The sequence below is a fragment of the Varanus komodoensis genome, unplaced genomic scaffold (genome assembly GCF_004798865.1).
Source record: "Varanus komodoensis strain SLA01 unplaced genomic scaffold, ASM479886v1 scaffold73, whole genome shotgun sequence".
NCBI lineage: Eukaryota > Metazoa > Chordata > Lepidosauria > Squamata > Varanidae > Varanus > Varanus komodoensis.
The window spans coordinates 516,993-533,536 of NW_025336386.1; the positions used below are offsets into that span (position 1 = coordinate 516,993).

The following is a 16,544-nucleotide window of genomic DNA, read 5'->3' on the forward strand; positions in this document are numbered from 1 at the left end:
CGAAGGAACAGGGGGAAGGAGCGTGGCGCTGGCCGGCCCTCGCTTGGCGGGTGGCGGCGCAGCCTCCGCCGGTTGCGGGGCCCTGCGCCTTCCCGGGGTCCGTGCCGCACCCCCCGCCCCGGCCACGATCCCTTTCCATGGGGCGGGCTCTTTCCCCGCGTCTGAGACTTATTTGTGCAAAGCCTCCGTAGGCCACCCGATGGGGCGCTGCTATCTCTTTGCGCCTTCCCGCCAGCCCCCGCTAAATGTGCCGGCTCGCAGGTCCCGCTGTCGCGCACCTCCGCCCTGCCTTCTCTGGCGCCTGGTGCATTCCAGGCGTCTGCAGGGGCCCCCGGCGGCACAGGCCGTGCACAGACGCACTGGCCGGATGGGAGCACGTACTGGCTGGTCCGCTTCTGGCAGGAAGGAGGGAACCGAGCAAGCCTCTCATGCGGAAGTCGGGAGCACAAAGAGGTGACAGCGCTGCAGGGAGCCCCAAAGCGTGGGAAGAACGCACTCCCCCGTGGCGAAGTCGTCCTGTCCTGGGGAAGCCTTGAACCGACGCCTGTCGGTGCCCTTTCCCCTTTCAACATTTCACTGAGACTCCAGTAAGTCCAGAAATGGGCGTTACTGGTGCCCCCACCCTTTGTAGCAACTGTTTGGAACAGTCCTTGCACCTGGGCAAGTGTCCCCTCCATTCACTGTCCAGCCTTTAAGTTGGTGCAAGTGTTCCTGAAAGTGAGGAGGAGGAAGAGGAGGAGGAGGACCCTTAGAGAGTAGCTGAACGGAAGGGAACATCTCAGGCACCTGCATCAGCAGTCCTTACACCGTCACTGTGTTGTCCCCCAAAGTGAGACTCGGTCCGGGTGTCCGCAAAGCCCATCACGCACTCCAGGGGCATTAGGTGGGGAAAGCTTCATTCTGCAGAAAAAGGTCTTGGCGCACAAAGTAGGTGAAGTGGAGCCCAGAAGAAAAAGCCACTTCCGTTTTTCCCACATTTCACAGGAATGTAAGTGGGCGCTGGCACAGTTCTTGTCTTTCAGGACCACAGGGCCTCCTCCATCCGAAACCCAGGGATGGGCACCTCCGGGGGGAACTCAGGCCTGGCCTTAAAGGTGTAGTCTCATTTCCTCCACGCTGTGCAGGTAGCTTCTAAGGGTTTTCTAACACGGTCTGTGAGATGCACTGAAATCTGCTGAAGCACAGCCAGCTGCTTGGAAAGGAACCACAAAAAAGCACCTTCACATCATTACACCCTTTTGGAACATTTTGTTCACCACTGATTAAAAAGAAAGAAAATCGGGTTTTTGAAAGTCCACGGATCAGGTCCTGCTATGTCTTCACCTATCCCCTGGTCCTCCACCAGGACGCAATGCTACCTAATGCACCTAGAATGAATTCACAGCTCGAAGCAAGAGATTTCAAATAAACTTCAAGGTCAGGATCAGGTTCTTGACACAGCGATGTCAGCATCCCACAGGGTATTGTTCTGCCATATTTCTCAGCAGGACGCACCCTCTGAGAGATCTAATGTGTGAGTGCCTGGGCTGAGGGGACAGCCCGGCAACGCTTCTGGGCAGATTGGCAAGTTACCTGTGCTCCCCCAAGATGTTCAGTCTGACACTGACATGTCCAGGTTGTCTTGTTCCCAGTCCCACTGGCAGGTCCAGGACGGGGCCTGTCCTCATTCCGTTTTTTACAAGCCCCAGCTAAAGAGTACTTGATTAGTACAGCCAGACGGAAGGAAGGGGGCGTTTCACTGGTGCTTCACCAATGATAACAGTGTTAGGCATGGATTCTGCCGAAGGCATTCCTCACTTGCTGGGCTTGCTTCCAAAAGGAGGACTGCTACTGGAGCAGCCAGCTTGAGCTATTTTACCAACTAACACTTGTTTTAGCTATCGGGATAAGAAGAGATCTCGGAGTCTTGCTGCAGCCAAATCATTCCTTTCTGCAAAATATATCAAAGTGAGCCCTGGCTGTTCTAACTCTCCACAACAAGGTTGAGGGAGTGGTCCCTGCGTGGCCGAGGGAGCCCTGGCAGCTTGGGCTGTATGTTCACTTTTTCTGGCTGAGCAGCGGCAGTTTTCGGGACACTTGGCCTCCTAGATCCAAGCACAAGCTTCCTGAGAGGCGAGTCAGGTGCCCCCCACCTGTGCATGAGTGCCCTGTGACCTGTGCTGTCCTTCAGGCCCTGCTCAGCTCTTGTCGCCTCAGCGCTGTGGCGTCCCTTGTGGAGTCGGTCTCCCTCATAGCTGCTCTTCCCCTCGTTCCAACTTTGACTTTCCTGCATATTATCTCCTCCGATCAGGCTTGCCTGCCTGTGAAGTGCCCAAGCGCAGGCGGCTTCCATTTGGTCATTTTTGCTTCCGAGAGGCGTTCTGGACCGATTTGATCCAGGAGCCACTCCGGGCTTTCCACAGGCTGGGGGCCTTCCTAGAGGGTGGTCTCCCTTTTGTGGTGTGGTGCCCCCCACCGCGGGCACCTTTGGCCCACGGCAGGCCAGCTTCCCTGGGCCACTGCAAGCCCTCCTTGGGGCCCCTCCGGGTTCGCCCCCTGCCCTGCAGCAGCCGTCCGGCTTGCTCCTTCCCCGCGAAACCGTCCCACGACCGCGCGCGCCTCCGCCACGGCCAGCGGAGGGCGCCGCAAGATCGCCAGCGGCCGACTGCGGCAACCCGATCTCGGCGGAGGCGTGGCGGCGGAGGCGGCCCCGCGCTCGGGCGCCGGGATACGGCGCGCCGCGGCCGAGCGCCGCCAGTGCCTCTCACCGCGCGGCTGCGGTCGGGCCAGCGGGGAGCGGCATGGCCAGCGCGGGGAGGCTCGGGGGCGCCGCGGAGCGCCCGGGCGGGCTCGGCCGCGCTCTGCAGGAAAAGCCCTGGGACGGGACGGCGCTGGCGAGAAGTGAGCTGGTGCGCGGGAGCGCGTCGGGGGTCGGCCCGGCCCGACCCGGCCCGGGCGAGCGCCGAGCAAGCTCGTCCCAGGGGCCTTCGCGGGTCGCAGGGGCTTCCCCGGCCGGCCTCGTGCGGAACCTCACCTGGCAGCCTTCCCGCTCGACGGCGCGCACCGCAGCGCAGCGCAGCGCACCGCCGGAGACGCGCCCCCGCCGCCGTGCTCCCTCTTCCCGGCCGCGCCTGCCCCCGAGGGCCGGGCCGGCGGCTTAGCGACGCTGCCGCCGACGGCGCGGGGCGCTGCGGGGCGCTGCCGGGCGGGCGGGCGGCTTCGTGAGAGATGCGCCGCGCGCCGCGAGAGGCTTCGGCAGCGAGGCGGGCCGGACAGGCTTCTCGCGGCGGCGCTGGGACGGCGGGGAGGAGTGCCGCGGGGGGGGGGCGCTTCGCCCCCGGAGAGAGGGCGCGGGGAGTCCGCGGGCCAGGGCGGCGCTTCCCTCAGGCTCGCCCGGGACGCTCCAGGCCCAGCAGGCACCGGGGAGGCTTCCCGTGCCCCGCGCATCCCAGCGCGGCGGCTGAACGCCTTCTCGGGGAGGGCGGGTGCGAGCTGCAGCGAGGGGCGGATCTCGATTGAACCGGATCCTCCTCCTCCTCCTCCTCCTCCTCCTCCTCGGAACATGCAAGTCTTGGAATTCCTCGGACCTCCGCGGAGTGTCGGTGTCCCACACTGGATCCCCCTTGGGCTGTTATTGCCCGCGTTGGGACCAGGGCGCCCCCCCCCCCCCGCGATTTGGCCGCAGCCCGGAGTGTGCTTCGAGGAGGGTGCGCCATCCAGAGCTGCGGGGCAGAACTGAGCAAACCTCTGCTGGGCCGAGTATTCTGCTCCGTGGGCAGCTAATTTTAGGGATCCTGGAAAGGCACTGGATTGTTAGCCCGTTCACATTCTTTCCCAGAGGCGAGAGAAGCGACTGTGGGGTTCTTGGTTCCCGCCGTGCGAAGGGCTTGCCTGGCAGTGTGTGGTCTGAGGGGAATGCCACTTGCGGCTTCACCTTGGGTAGCCAAAGGCCATAGGAGTGCCAAGCTGGGCTGCGTCTAGGAGACCCTGTTCAGCAGCAGCGATCCTCCCCCCCCCCCACCTCCTCTGCATCAGTGACTTGGGGGTGGGGGGAATGGGCACCTGCTGTTTGGGGTGGAGGCTGCATCTGGCTGCACCGGACATGGAAGGGGGCTGAGGCAGCCAGCTGGGGGGCTGCCGCTGCCGCTGGGCTCCTGGAGCCTGTGGCACCCTCACGGTGAGGTTGCCTGGTCAGCGCGTCCAGACTCTCAAAGGGGACTTGCCTCCTTTTGAACGCTGAAGCCAGTCTAAGGAGGAACCCTCCACATGCCAGAACCGGGGGGGGGGGCATGCTGGAACAGGACAGCCTTGGCAGACAGACAATGCCCCAGCCACGGCCTGTGATTCACCTGGAAGCTGCAGTGGTTGGAACGGTTGCAGCTGGCTGGGCAGCGGCACTGTGCTTCAACTCCCTCCCCTCCCCTCCCCTCCCCTCCCTCTCCCATCACTCCTTTCTGAAGGCCCTGTTGGGATGGCTCCTGCCAAGAAGATCAAGGCCAAGATCAAGAAGACGCTGCCCGTGACCGGCCCGCAGGCGCCCACGCTGCGGGAGCTGATGCACTGGTACTGCATGAACACCAACACGCACGGCTGCCGGCGGATCGTGGTGTCCAGGGGGCGCCTGCGCCGGTCCCTCTGGATCTTGCTCACTCTGACCGCTGTGGGGCTGATCCTGTGGTACTGCGCCCAGCTGGTCATGAACTACTACGTGGCCTCCGTCTCGGTCACAGTGCAGTTCCACAAGCTCCCTTTCCCGGCCGTCACGATCTGCAACATCAACCCATACAAGTAAGTGCGGGCCCATCGTCCCGCGGCACGGCTGGGGCAAGCAAGCCCTGAGATCAGCTGGAAGGGACAAGGCGGGCCCCAGTTGGGAGGGTGGGCTGCGGGGGTGGGGGCAGCACTTTCCACCGAGCAGGAAGAGCACTTGCGGTGGAGCTGCGTTTCTGAGCGGCGGAGGCAGTCCGCGAACGAGAACTACCCTGCCGGCACCCAGTGCTGTAACTCGGCTGGAGGACACGCAGCTGAGCCATAATCAGTGGCAGTTCGGCTCTGGAAGCCCCTGTCGAGCAAGGGCCGTCTGGCCTCTTGCATGCTCCCCTCTCTGCACGGCAGCTCTCCTTTCTCCTTTGTCTGAAAACTCTCCGCAGATGCGTGGCTTTACCCTGGACTGATACTTTTGGGTATAGCATTCTTGGGTTTGTTTTGAGATTCTCTTAATCCTAGCAAGGCAATGTTGTGTCTATGGTGCTGGTTCCTGTGCTCTGCAAGCTCCTCCAAGGGCATTTGCAGGAAACAGAGTAGCAATGAAGCAAGGTGTAGTAATATGTCTCAGAAATATTTAAAGTAACCCTGAACAGTTGTCAGGATTAAGAGTGTGCTTTGCGTTTTGCTGCGAAGCTGTCTGGGCTTTCCTTGTTTTACTGAGCACGATCTTACATGTTTTGTTCATGTTTATTGCATTGCATATTATGCCAGTAGCTGCACCCACAACTCTGAGGAAGCAGAGAAACAGAGTGAGTCAGAAGGGACCTCTTCGGCCATCTAGTCTGAGCCCCGGCTCCAGCTGACTCCACTCACGACATGCTTGGGATGCAAACCAAGTCTGCATATTAATGAGACCAAGTTCTCTGGAGCAGGAGCAAGCTTCCTGGGGCAAGCCCCTGTACCTGCACCAGCACCTGTGCCAGCAAAATACCAGATACAGCATGTACCATATCAGAAGCCAAGAGGAGCCCTGCCTGATTGGATCAGGTTCCTCCAGTCCTGCCAGCTGCCCCAGTTGGCACCCCACAAGTGGGCCCAGAGCCCAGCGGCTCCTCCCGCCCTTGGCGCACACAGACGTGCTGAGGCCGGAGTCAGTGCGTAGTCACTGGGGCTGCCTGGGCCAGGAGTCTGGCTGGTCCCCTTCCAAAGCCATCCACGGTGGCGGTTGCCAGTCCCTACCTACTCGCCTGGGAAGCCATCCTGTCCCGAGCCTCCCAGCAATCAGCTCCATGGCTCAGCTCCCTGTAAGTAGCGAGGGATTGGAACCAACTCCCTTGAAGGCGATGGCCTTTCTGTCGCCGAAGGGTCCCCGCAGAGCTGCCGAGGCATCTGGGGGAGCTGCTGTAAGCTGTGACCTGTAAGCTGGAGCCTCGCGCTGAGCAGAGCCGGGCTGAGTGGCCTCCATGGCCCATTGCACTGCCAGGCTTGTGCAGCTCCCTGTGCTGAGGGAGCATAAAGGGAGCCTCTTCTACGGCTGATCCAGGAGGGTGCAAGGCTGGTCTGGCTGGGAAAAGGAGTGGGAAGCTGGATGGGGAACACAGCGGCTGCAAGTGAGTAGGGGCTGTGCTGACGCTGACGCAGACTGAGCCACTCTTGTCGCCTTTGCGGTCCTCTGGAGACACGCGCTCTTGGGAAAGGCTGAGCACAAGCGGGAGTCACATCCCAGCATTCTGCCTTTTGCACCTGGTCACTGGTGGGAGGGTGGGCAGAACCTCAGATCACTTAGGAACGGTGCATTATACCAAGTGCGAATGCTTTCAAAGGTGGCTTCAAGCCCAGAGCAGGACAGGATGGAGCAGATGCCCCAGGTGCTGGCTGGGTGATTTTTGCACCAAAACACAGGAAGTCCAGCCTCCCCGCTTCTGAACTGCTCTTCCCTGTCACAGAGACCTTCTCTTCTCTGGCAGGTACAGTGCCATCAAGGGACACCTGGCAGAACTGGACAAGGATACCCTGAACGCGCTGGAATCCTTGTACAACTTCACAGGAAGCAAGCCCAGGGAACGCCGAGACACAGACAGTAAGAAAGCCAAAAAGAGCAAATTCCTCCCACGCTTTCCCCTGGTGAAGGCAGATCGACTCCAGCCCACATCTGCAGCCAGCAACTCTGCAGGCCACAAGCGGCGGATTGAGGCCAGTATCATCCCGGGAGGCTCAAGCATGGTGACCATCAAGAACCCCCAGGACATTGTGGCTTTCCAGTTGGTAAGGCTTTCCTCTGCAGGGTCTTGGGGAACCAGCTGGATGCCCTCATGGTGTGCCACCACTGCGGCCCTAATTCCCACCCCCTTCCTTCGGCTCTTGAGACACTCCAGAGGATGGGGGCTTTGCGGGGGTGGGAGGTCTTCTGCAGAGGCTGGGATGAGTCGGGGCAGACCTCAGTGCTGCCAGCATCCCTGCTGCACTCTACCCCGTGCCTTGGCTTGTACCCGGACCTCTGCTGATGTCCCACTGCTTTCTGTGGCACAGCCTCTCATGGGAGGCTTTTCTATGGTGGCTGCCCCTGCAGGGAATCCCCTGCCAGGTGAGGCTGGCTGTTGGTCACAGTGGGCTGCTCCACGAGGACGGAGAACAGGCAATCCCTTCCCAGAATGCCTTAGTGGCCAGGATGCCCCCCCTGCCCGTTTCCACCCTGCTTGGTAGCCACACTGTGCAGATCCTCCTGGGGCCTTTGCTCTTCTGGGCAGCTGCACAGCCTCCGGCCCTCCCCACAGCCGGCCCGCGGCTCTTCTCTCCATCTCCTCCTTCCAGTGTGACTCCAGCAACAAAAGCGACTGCGCGCTCTACACGTTCAGCTCAGGTGTCAACGCCATCCAGGAGTGGTACAAGCTGCACTACATGAACATCATGGCGCAGATTGACGCAGAGGAGAAAGTGAAGATGAGCTACTCTGCTGATGAGCTCTTGCTGAGCTGCTCCTTTGATGGCATCTCCTGTGACTCCAGGTCAGTCGGCGCCGTCCCGGGGCTTCCAACCTGCTCAGACAGGGTTGGGTTGGGGCAGAGAAAGAGGGCGGGGAGCCCACCTGACCTGATACGGCTGAGGCCAATTTCTTGGCCCAGCCTGGGCTCCTCGCCGGCCAGGTAGGACTGCCAGGGGCCTGCAGCTCAGGCCAGCTGAGCAGGTGCATTCCATGGAGAATGCAAGAGCATTCACCGGCCAGGGCCAGCCGGGTGAGAGAGTCGGTCCAAGCCAACTGTGTACAGGTTGGCAGGCGCTGGATATGGAGTCAGTCTTAGCACTGGAGAACTTCAGCTTGGCCGTTCCTTTGACTTCGGTTTGTTTTCGACAACCACGTTGCACGCGTTGGTAATTTGTGTCTGGAAGGTGCGCAGTCCGTGCGGTGCATGCCCAGAGGGCAGTCCTCCTGGTGCAGTGGTTATTGCCCCTCCCAGCAGGCGAGCTTCGAGCGAACGGCGACCTCTCCCGATTGCTGCCTGCTGTGGATTGGCTGCTGCATTCGAGTACCAGGCTGGGGCCAAGGCTTTTTGAGCAAGAAAGAAGCACCTTCACCCTTCTGGAATTTGCTGCCCCAAAGCAGCTTTGCATGTCACTCCATGGTGCTGAGAGCGCCAGTTGTTTTCTGTGTTGGGATAATGGTGAGGCAGTCGAAAGACATCTCAGTCAGCCAGTGACATGTCCTGACTTTAAAGCTGTGCATAGATGCCTCAGAAGTCTTGATGCTTTGTTGGCATTGAGAAATCTGGTCAAATGCTCAGCTGCCTCCCTGTCTTTGGGAGCAGCCGGCCTGCTTTTAGGAGAGGGAAGCCAGGTGTGGAAAGGTGCTTTTCTGCCAGCACCTGCTGCATTTTGGAGCACTTGCACATTGCCTCAATGACTTGGGAATGAAGGCTCTCACCTGCTGGGAACCTGAGGAAATAATCTGTGTGACCCAAACTCCCTCCATGCACACAGAGCTTATTTTTAATGGACTTTGATTAATTTGATTATTTTGAGGTTTTGTATACTTTATAATAGTTGAAGATTTTTTTAAAGTATAAATAATAACTTGACTGTGTTTGGCCCGTGTCAGGAATTTCACTTCCTTCCATCATCCGATGCATGGGAACTGCTACACCTTCAACAGTGGCCAGAATGGGGAGATCCTGAGCACATCCATGGGAGGCAGTGAAAACGGTAAGGAGGCCCTGCAGATGGACGTGCAGAGAAACGCAGATCGGCGGGCGGCTGCCGGAGGCCATGGCTTGCCACGTGTGCCGTGGGCATTTCCTAGCTTTGCATGCTTGCTCCCTCGTTGTCTGTCTAGCCTAACACTTCGGAAGAGCCAGTCATCTGAAGTGTGCAAAAGGCTTCTGCCCGAGGAACCCTTGCAGCCATGCTGCACACGAAGCCAGAGGAAAGGAAGCAACTTAATCGCCTGGCTGGATCACGACACTGCATGGCATCTGTGGTGCCTCTGGGCCTGCCAGGGAGTGTCCAGCCAAAGAGGTGGTGTGGGAGGACCCGCTTTGCAGAAGTGAAGGCCACAGGATCTGGGTCAGTCCCCACCCTGTGGAAGGAGAAGCAGAACAGGTTACTCCACAGCAATAGGAGTCATGTGGAGAAGTGGGGCTGAATGTGAGAAGACATGGGGAAGATGCATTTCCCTGGTCAGAAATTAAAGCTGATGGGCCTTCGCTCAAGCAAGGAATGGCAGCCGCCTGGCGCCAACCAGCAGTGGTGAGCGAGTGGATGGTACTTCACAAAGGTCCGTACTTGGAGCGATTTGTAGGACGCTGCAGACTTTCCAGTCCCCAACTGGTGCAGCTGCAGCAAACTGCCAGGGGCTCCCGCCCATCCTTGGCTCCCTCCTTTTCTGCCGGACAGCTCCAGTGCCATGTCCCTCCTCTGCCCAGGTCTGCAGGTGATCCTGTACATAGAAGAGGCTGACTACAACCCCTTCCTGGTGACCTCCACAGGGGCCAAGATTGTGGTCCACGACCAGGATGAATACCCATTCATCGAAGACATCGGCACCGAGATCGAGACCGCCACCGCCACCTCGATCGGGATGCACTTCGTGAGTGGGCAGCTGGTGCACCCACACTGCCCTGGCCTCCCCCTCTGCCACCCCAGGACTCCAGCCCCCTGGCCGGGGGCCCAGGCTGTGCGTGCACCCACCACGCACCGCTCCAGCAGGTGCCGGGGCACAATTTAGAGAAATCTTGCCCTTTTGGTGCCTGCTGGTCCCTGCAGACACAACGCACCTGCCTGGCCCATGGGGGTCCCGGGGGGGGTGCGCCATGCAGAGCCCCGAGGCCCCTTCCTTGGCGAGTGCAGGATCCGCTCTTCCTCCGCCACCTCCGGGCTCTGGGCAAGAGGTGCCAGTTTGGGCCAAATTCCATTGTTCCAACTGCAGGCACAGGGCTCCTCTTTCCACTTGGCCAGGGAGCTGCAGGCCTGCCCAAGGCCGCATGGGAGAGCCTCTCCTCTCTTTCTGCTGCAGAAGAACCACGGTCCACAGGATGCTCCTCTAAGCAAGGAGGGGCAGGTGACCTCTAACTGGGTTGGTCTGGGCCCAGTGCCCGGACTCAGAAGGAAGTCCCTCCTCTTCTGTGTACTCTCGGAGGCGGGTGGGGAACAGGCACTGCACGGGGCACATGCGCAAAGCGATGGCTGAAAGGGGACAGGTTTCCCCATGAGGCATGACGAGCTGCCTGCTGGCAGCCTGGACCCGCCGCCCCCCCACAATCCCTCTGTTTTCAGACTTGACCCATAGAGCAGCGGGGCAGTTTGCCTGGGGCTGCCAGGGGGACCAGGCCACCCAGCCCCTCCTCGGCAGCCTCAGGCAAACGGGTCTTCTGTGTACTCTCGGAGGCGGGTGGGGAACAGGCACTGCACGGGGCACATGCGCAAAGCGATGGCTGAAAGGGGACAGGTTTCCCCATGAGGCATGACGAGCTGCCTGCTGGCAGCCTGGACCCGCCGCCCCCCCACAATCCCTCTGTTTTCAGACTTGACCCATAGAGCAGCGGGGCAGTTTGCCTGGGGCTGCCAGGGGGACCAGGCCACCCAGCCCCTCCTCGGCAGCCTCAGGCAAACGGGTCTTTTCTGTCCTGCAGACAAAGTCCCACCGGCTCAGCAAGCCATACAGCAACTGCACAGAGGACGGGTCAGATGTGTCGGTGGAGAACCTCTACAACAGGAGCTACTCTCTGCAGGTGACTGCGGGACGGGCTGCCCCCCTCTCTGAGCCGCCAGCCTTTTTGCTGGGGCTCTGGCATACGGGACAAGCCCCCAGGCTTGCTCCCCGGTGGCCGCTCGGCCTCACCCTGCTCGGTCTCCCTCTGGCAGATCTGCCTGCACTCCTGCTTCCAGAAGTTCATGGTGGAGACCTGCGGCTGTGCTCAGTACGCCCAGCCGCTGCCCGCCGGAGCGGAGTTCTGCAACTACAAGAAGTTCCCGAACTGGAGTGAGTCTTTCCCTGGCACAGCCCTCTTCCGCCCCGGGAGCCACGCCTCCCAGACCAATTCCCATCGTGGGTCCCGGACGAGCTCCCTCTCCTGGGGGGGCCTGCCGCCCGTGATTCCCCCCCTGGAGAGGGGCGGAGGGCATGGCAGCTGGTCGCTCACTGGCCTCGGGCCTTGCGGGCGCTCCGGGGCGCTTCACCCAGCGGCCTCCCCTAGCCTCAGTGCCCCACGAGGTTCCTCCTTTCCCCCTCAGTCCCCGGAAGGCGGCATGACTCTGCAGCCACGGAGCTCACGCAGGGCGGCCCCTGGTGGGGGTGAGGCCGGGGGACGGGGCCCCTGCCAGCCCTCATCCAGCAATTCTGCACCCCCCCCCCCCGCAGTGTACTGCTACTACAAGCTGCACGAGCGGTTCGTGAAGGAGCAGCTGGGCTGCCAGCAGATCTGTAAAGAAGCCTGCAGGTATGGTGTCCTGAGGGCTTGGCGGGCTGGCCGGGGGACTGTGGGGCTGCAGGTACCTTCTGTCCCTTCTCGCCAGGCACTGGGCCCACCTCCTTCAGGTGCCCTCAGCAACATTTCTGCTGGGGAAGTGGCCGTGTCCAGGAGAAAACCTCTGTGCACAGCCCAGCTCTGCTGCTGCCCCCCTACCGTGGGGCTTAGTACGCAGCCTGCCCCGTAGGCGCTGGGCAGGTAGCCGCTGCCTGGCCAGAGCACAAAGGTAGTCGCTGACCCAGGGGTCTCCATCCAGCATCCTACAAAACCTGACTGGCTTCTGAGCAGCCCTCTTTGCAGCAAGCGGGGGGCGGGGGGTGGCTCAGTCCAATGAGCGCAGATGCCGCTGAGCCTCGCCTCTGCCAGGCACGTGCCATTTGAGCAGCACTTTTTGGGGTGCTGAGAGTCAGCCATTGGGCCTGCCTCTTCTGCCTTCCTCATGAAGAGAAGGGCCGGAAGTTGTGCAAGGGGGTCTGACATGATGGGCTGTCAGGCTGCGGGAGGAGAGGTGTGCTGGGTCTGGGCTCTCGAGGCACAGCGGCCCTTCCTCTGCCCGGTGGGACTGCCTCGCGCCTCAGTTGCTGACAGCCTGCTGTTCCCTCAGCCTGAAAGAATGGACGCTCACCACAAGCCTCGCCCAGTGGCCCTCCACGGCGTCTGAGGTGAGTGCCCCCTCGCCGCCCCGTCGGCTCCGCTGCTGGCTGAGGGGAGGTGCAGCCTCCCTGACGCCACCAGGCCTGTTTTCCACACACAGAAGCAGGCAGGAGGCCCACCAGGTTCCCCACAGAGGACCAGAATGCGGCTCTGTCCAGCCCGGGAGATGCCCACCCTCCTTCGAAGGAGCACACTGCGAGGGGCTTCATGGGGAGGCGCTCAGTGGCTGGGGCAGGAGGAAGGGAGCGCTGGAGCCTAGCAGTCAGGGAGCAGGAGAACGGGGCCGGCCCAAGGCAAAGGGGTGTGCCTTCCAGTAAAGCAGCGGCTTTTCCTTCCAGGAATGGATGCTCCGGGTTCTTGCTTGGGACAAAGGCAAGAACAGCAGCAAGGCACTGAACAAGTACGTTTCCTCCTCTCTCCGAGCCGAGAAACTGGGGAGGGGAGGCTGCTTCCACAGCAGAGCGGCCAGCAGCTTTCCCGGGCAGCTTTCTGGCTCTGGCGCCCGGCAGCTTGCCTCCCTAACCCTGTTTTTCCTGCCCAGGACAGACCTGGCGAGCCTCACGGTGTTCTACAAAGACCTGAACGAGCGGTTCATCACAGAGAACCCCACGAACAACGTGAGTCGTGTGTTGGCTGAGCTCTGGGGGCTGCCTCACCCCCCAACTCCCAGCCCCATCCCCAGCCCTGTGCAGGATGGGGCGCTCCGGTGTCCTGGCAGGGGCTGTGGCGTGGCTTCCACTGCCCACGGAGCACCCCAGGGCCAGGGGCCGGCCTGCAGCCTCCCACCCCACCAGGCCCCCCGTGCTGCACCTGAGATGCTGCCTCTGCCCCGCCCCAGGTGGTGCTGCTCCTGTCCAACTTTGGGGGCCAGCTGGGGCTGTGGATGAGCTGCTCTGTGGTCTGCGTCATCGAGATCGTGGAGGTCTTCTTCATTGACACCATCTGGATTGTCCTGCGCCGCCAGTGGCAGAAGGCGAAGAAGTGGTGGCGGGGCCCGGAGAGGGGGCGGTGCGAGGGAACGGCTCGGCCCCCCCAGGGCGACCCGCCAGCGGGGCAGGGCCACGACAACCCCGCCTGCACCCGGGAGGACGACAGCGACGACCTGCCCACCTTCAACACGGCCATGCGGCTGCCACTGCCCCCGCATGGCATGGCCCCCCGGACTCCGCCCCCCAACTACAACACCCTGCGGCTTGCCGGCCCCTTTGCAGGGCAGCCCTCGGGCCAGTGAGGCCCAGGAGAGCCCCTCTGCCCACATGGGGAGGGGTCCAAGCACTCCCAGGGAGAGGACCGGTCCAGCGGCAGGCCACTGCCCCAGGGGAGCCTCTGTCGGAGGAGCCCCACGCAGCACTGGGGGTCGCCGGAGGGGAACGGTGGGGGAGCCCCGGCCCAGTCCTGCAGCCGTGCGGAGCCCTCGAGGTGGCTCTCGGCTGCAGCACCAGCGGCTGCTGGCAACTTTCACCTGCCGGATCCGAGCCACAGCCCCACGCACCAGACCGGCAGTGGCCCCCCAGAGTCGAGGGAGCGCACCTCCCAGCCGCGTCCCTGCTAGGGCCGCCCTTGAGGGGAGCTGCGGGCCCAGGGAGGGGCGGGGCCCCTCAGTGGCCAGCAAGAAAGAGCGAGGGCTTGGCACATGTGATGACCCCTAAGCACCTGGAGGGCTCTGGGGCAGAGGGCCGTCATCGTGGGCCGAGGCTCTGGGGCTGCACGTTTTCCCACAGCGCCCGTCGGCCGGCTGGCCGGCCAGGCCCACACGGGCTCGGGGCTCCCTAGCGGGAAGGCAGGCTGCCAGGGCGAGTGGGGGGTGCAGGGCCCCCTCCCCCTGCTCATCAGGGCTGGTTGCCTTCCCTGGAAAGCAGGAAAGAGCAACAGAGTGCAGGGGGCTGGACCGCTCCATCCCAAAGGCCAGCCTGTCACAGAGAAACCCTGGGGGACCCGGGGGGGGGGGGATGCCAAAGGGCAGGCCTGAAAAAGCAAGCCGGCACACCTCCACTCGCGCTCCTTCCGCCAGCAGCGGAGCCTCCGAGAGGCTTTTCAGCCTTTCCGGATGGGTAAGGGCCTGCCCGCAAACTGGGGAGCCAGCCGGTGCTTAGAGGAAGGGCTGTGGCCACTGGGACAGGGCACTGCCCAATTAGGAACCGGGCAGGCTGGAGTTGGCCCTGGGCCGTCCGTATCCGCAGGGCCAACTCCAACGGGAAGGCGGTCCGTCTGAGCACCTAATGCCTCGGCATCGCCCAGATTTCCCAGTAAAGCAGCCAAGATGTCTTCCTATCGACTGAATGTTGCCATGTACACTGTACTTATGATTGAAATGGACCACTGTTGATGGTTGTTTGGCCTTTTTAAAAATGAGCAAAATGTTTGCCAAAATGTATCTTTTTGAAAGAGTAGTAGCCACAGTTGCGCAGCTGAAGGGCTTTGCAGGTGGAAGGGGCAGCGGCCCCGGGCATCACTCAGAAGGGCCCCCGAGCTGTTTCCCCCTTTGGATTTTCTTGCCAGCCGTCAGAAGGCACGTCCTCAGGAGGAACCGATGGTGCCAAGGGTGTTTAGCTGGAAAAAGCGTGGGTGGGGGAGGATTCAAATCCCTGGTGCCACCGGAGACTTTCCCACTTTTCCCTTTCCCAAGCCCCTTCCCATGTCCTAATCTTTGTCCCAAGCTTCTAGACGCTCAGGAATGTGCACGGATGTACCTCCTCCCAGCTCTTGTCAAGGAGAGGGGGATTTTGATGGCTGTCCAAGCTCTGGGTCCCCCCAAAATGGGCTCTGAGTGGGAGTGGGTGCTTTCGGGGCGGGGCATCACCGTGGAAAAGGGCACGTGGGCCCTTCTAGGCAGTCTCCAGCTGGGCCTGGCTGCCGTGGACTGCTGGACCGGGCCTTCGCCCGGCAGGTGCCCAGCCTGCAGTTGCCACAGGTGCACAATCACAGCAAGAAAAACTGCTTCACACAATGCTTTGGCAGTTCCTCATTAAAGGTGGAAAACTCGGGCACCTTTGCAAGTGCTGCTGGGGCTGCGGCCTCGCTCTCCTGCTGGAGGGACGTGAGCCCATCCGGTGGTGAAGGGCAGCAGCACGGGGGGGGGTGGCGGGGGGGGGCGACCCTGAGCAAAGAACTCCTGGGTGCTTGTGGGCAGGGAGGGCTCCTGTTGCTGCCAGCTGGGAGGCCTCGTGCGGTCGCCCTCCCCTCCGTCCATGTTCAGTTCTAGAGAAAGGCGAAAGAAGCCGTGGGAAGCCGTGGGAGGGCACAGCGGAAGGCAGTGGCGTCTGGGACCCCCCTCCCCATTCTGGAGGGAGGCAAGGCAGTGGCTGACCAAAGGCCTCAGCAGGGAGTGGGCAGGGCGCATATGAGCAGGCGGCCCGAAGGGGGCCCTATTTCTGGAGGGGGGGAGTCGGTGCAGACCCGCGTGCGGGGCGGGCCACATCTGCACTGCCTCAGGCGGACCCTCCAGCTGAGGGAAAACGCCTCGACGCCACGCGTGGCACAAAGGAAGAGAAAGAGTCCCCGCCACGCGTGCAGCCCCACAGCTCCCAGAAGCTGCGAGCCGCCTGGGGGCACCGGTGCGGCCGTGGGCAGAGCTTTGGGACCGGTGGTTCCGCAGGAGGTCACTTGCTTCCAGTCGGCCCACAACATATTACCAAGGGGCCCTCGGTCTCTCAATCAAAGGAAATTCAGCCTTGTAGGGCTGGCCCAATCCGGATCTGCCTCCTTGTCCCACGGTGGACATGGGACCGCCTTCCAAGGAGGGCTTGGCAGGCACTGAAGGGAGCACCTGTGATTCTTGGAAAGCTGAAAGGCTGCTTGCTCCTCTCCTCTCCTCTCCTCCCCTTTCTCCTGAGCTCCAAAAGGGGCCATTTTGCCTGGGCAAGCGTTTGCTTTCACAGGAGAGCTGAGTGCCGCCTCCTGTGTGCAAGGCGCAGGCCGCCTTCAGGCGTGTGTTTGTTTCCCGGGCACCTTGCTTCAGCAGCCCCTCTGGCACAGTGAGATGGATAGCTGGCAAAAGGGGCGAGACCCACGGTGGTGGGGCCTTCACTCCGCCAGGCCCCGTCGCACAGGCTGGGTGCATGTGGACAGTCTGCCTTCACAGGCCCCCACATAACTCGGGGGGCTTGGCGAGTGCTCCCACTGTCTGGCAACAATGAATTCTGGGGCAGCCAATTCCAGGAGCAGCCCCGGGGGCAGCCAAAGAGGTGGCAAGGCTCGCAGTGCGTGAGCAACGGGCTGGGGGAGGACCCTCCATCTTGGCTCCCT

At 61.9% G+C, this 16,544-nt stretch overlaps 1 protein-coding gene across 1 annotated transcript; it reads left to right on the forward strand.

Annotated features, from left to right (window-relative positions):
• Positions 1 to 1,113: 1,113 nt before the first annotated feature.
• SCNN1G (sodium channel epithelial 1 subunit gamma) lies at positions 1,114 to 14,648 on the forward strand. The gene is made up of 13 exons (XM_044452544.1): positions 1,114 to 1,124; positions 4,440 to 4,767; positions 6,654 to 6,951; positions 7,498 to 7,691; positions 8,780 to 8,883; positions 9,603 to 9,766; positions 10,809 to 10,907; positions 11,041 to 11,158; positions 11,537 to 11,615; positions 12,250 to 12,307; positions 12,638 to 12,699; positions 12,841 to 12,916; positions 13,138 to 14,648. Exons 2-13 carry the CDS (start codon positions 4,451 to 4,453, stop codon positions 13,528 to 13,530), a joined length of 1,962 nt encoding a protein of 653 aa, XP_044308479.1. The 5' UTR covers positions 1,114 to 1,124; positions 4,440 to 4,450; the 3' UTR covers positions 13,531 to 14,648.
• The last annotated feature ends 1,896 nt before the right edge of the window (positions 14,649 to 16,544 follow it).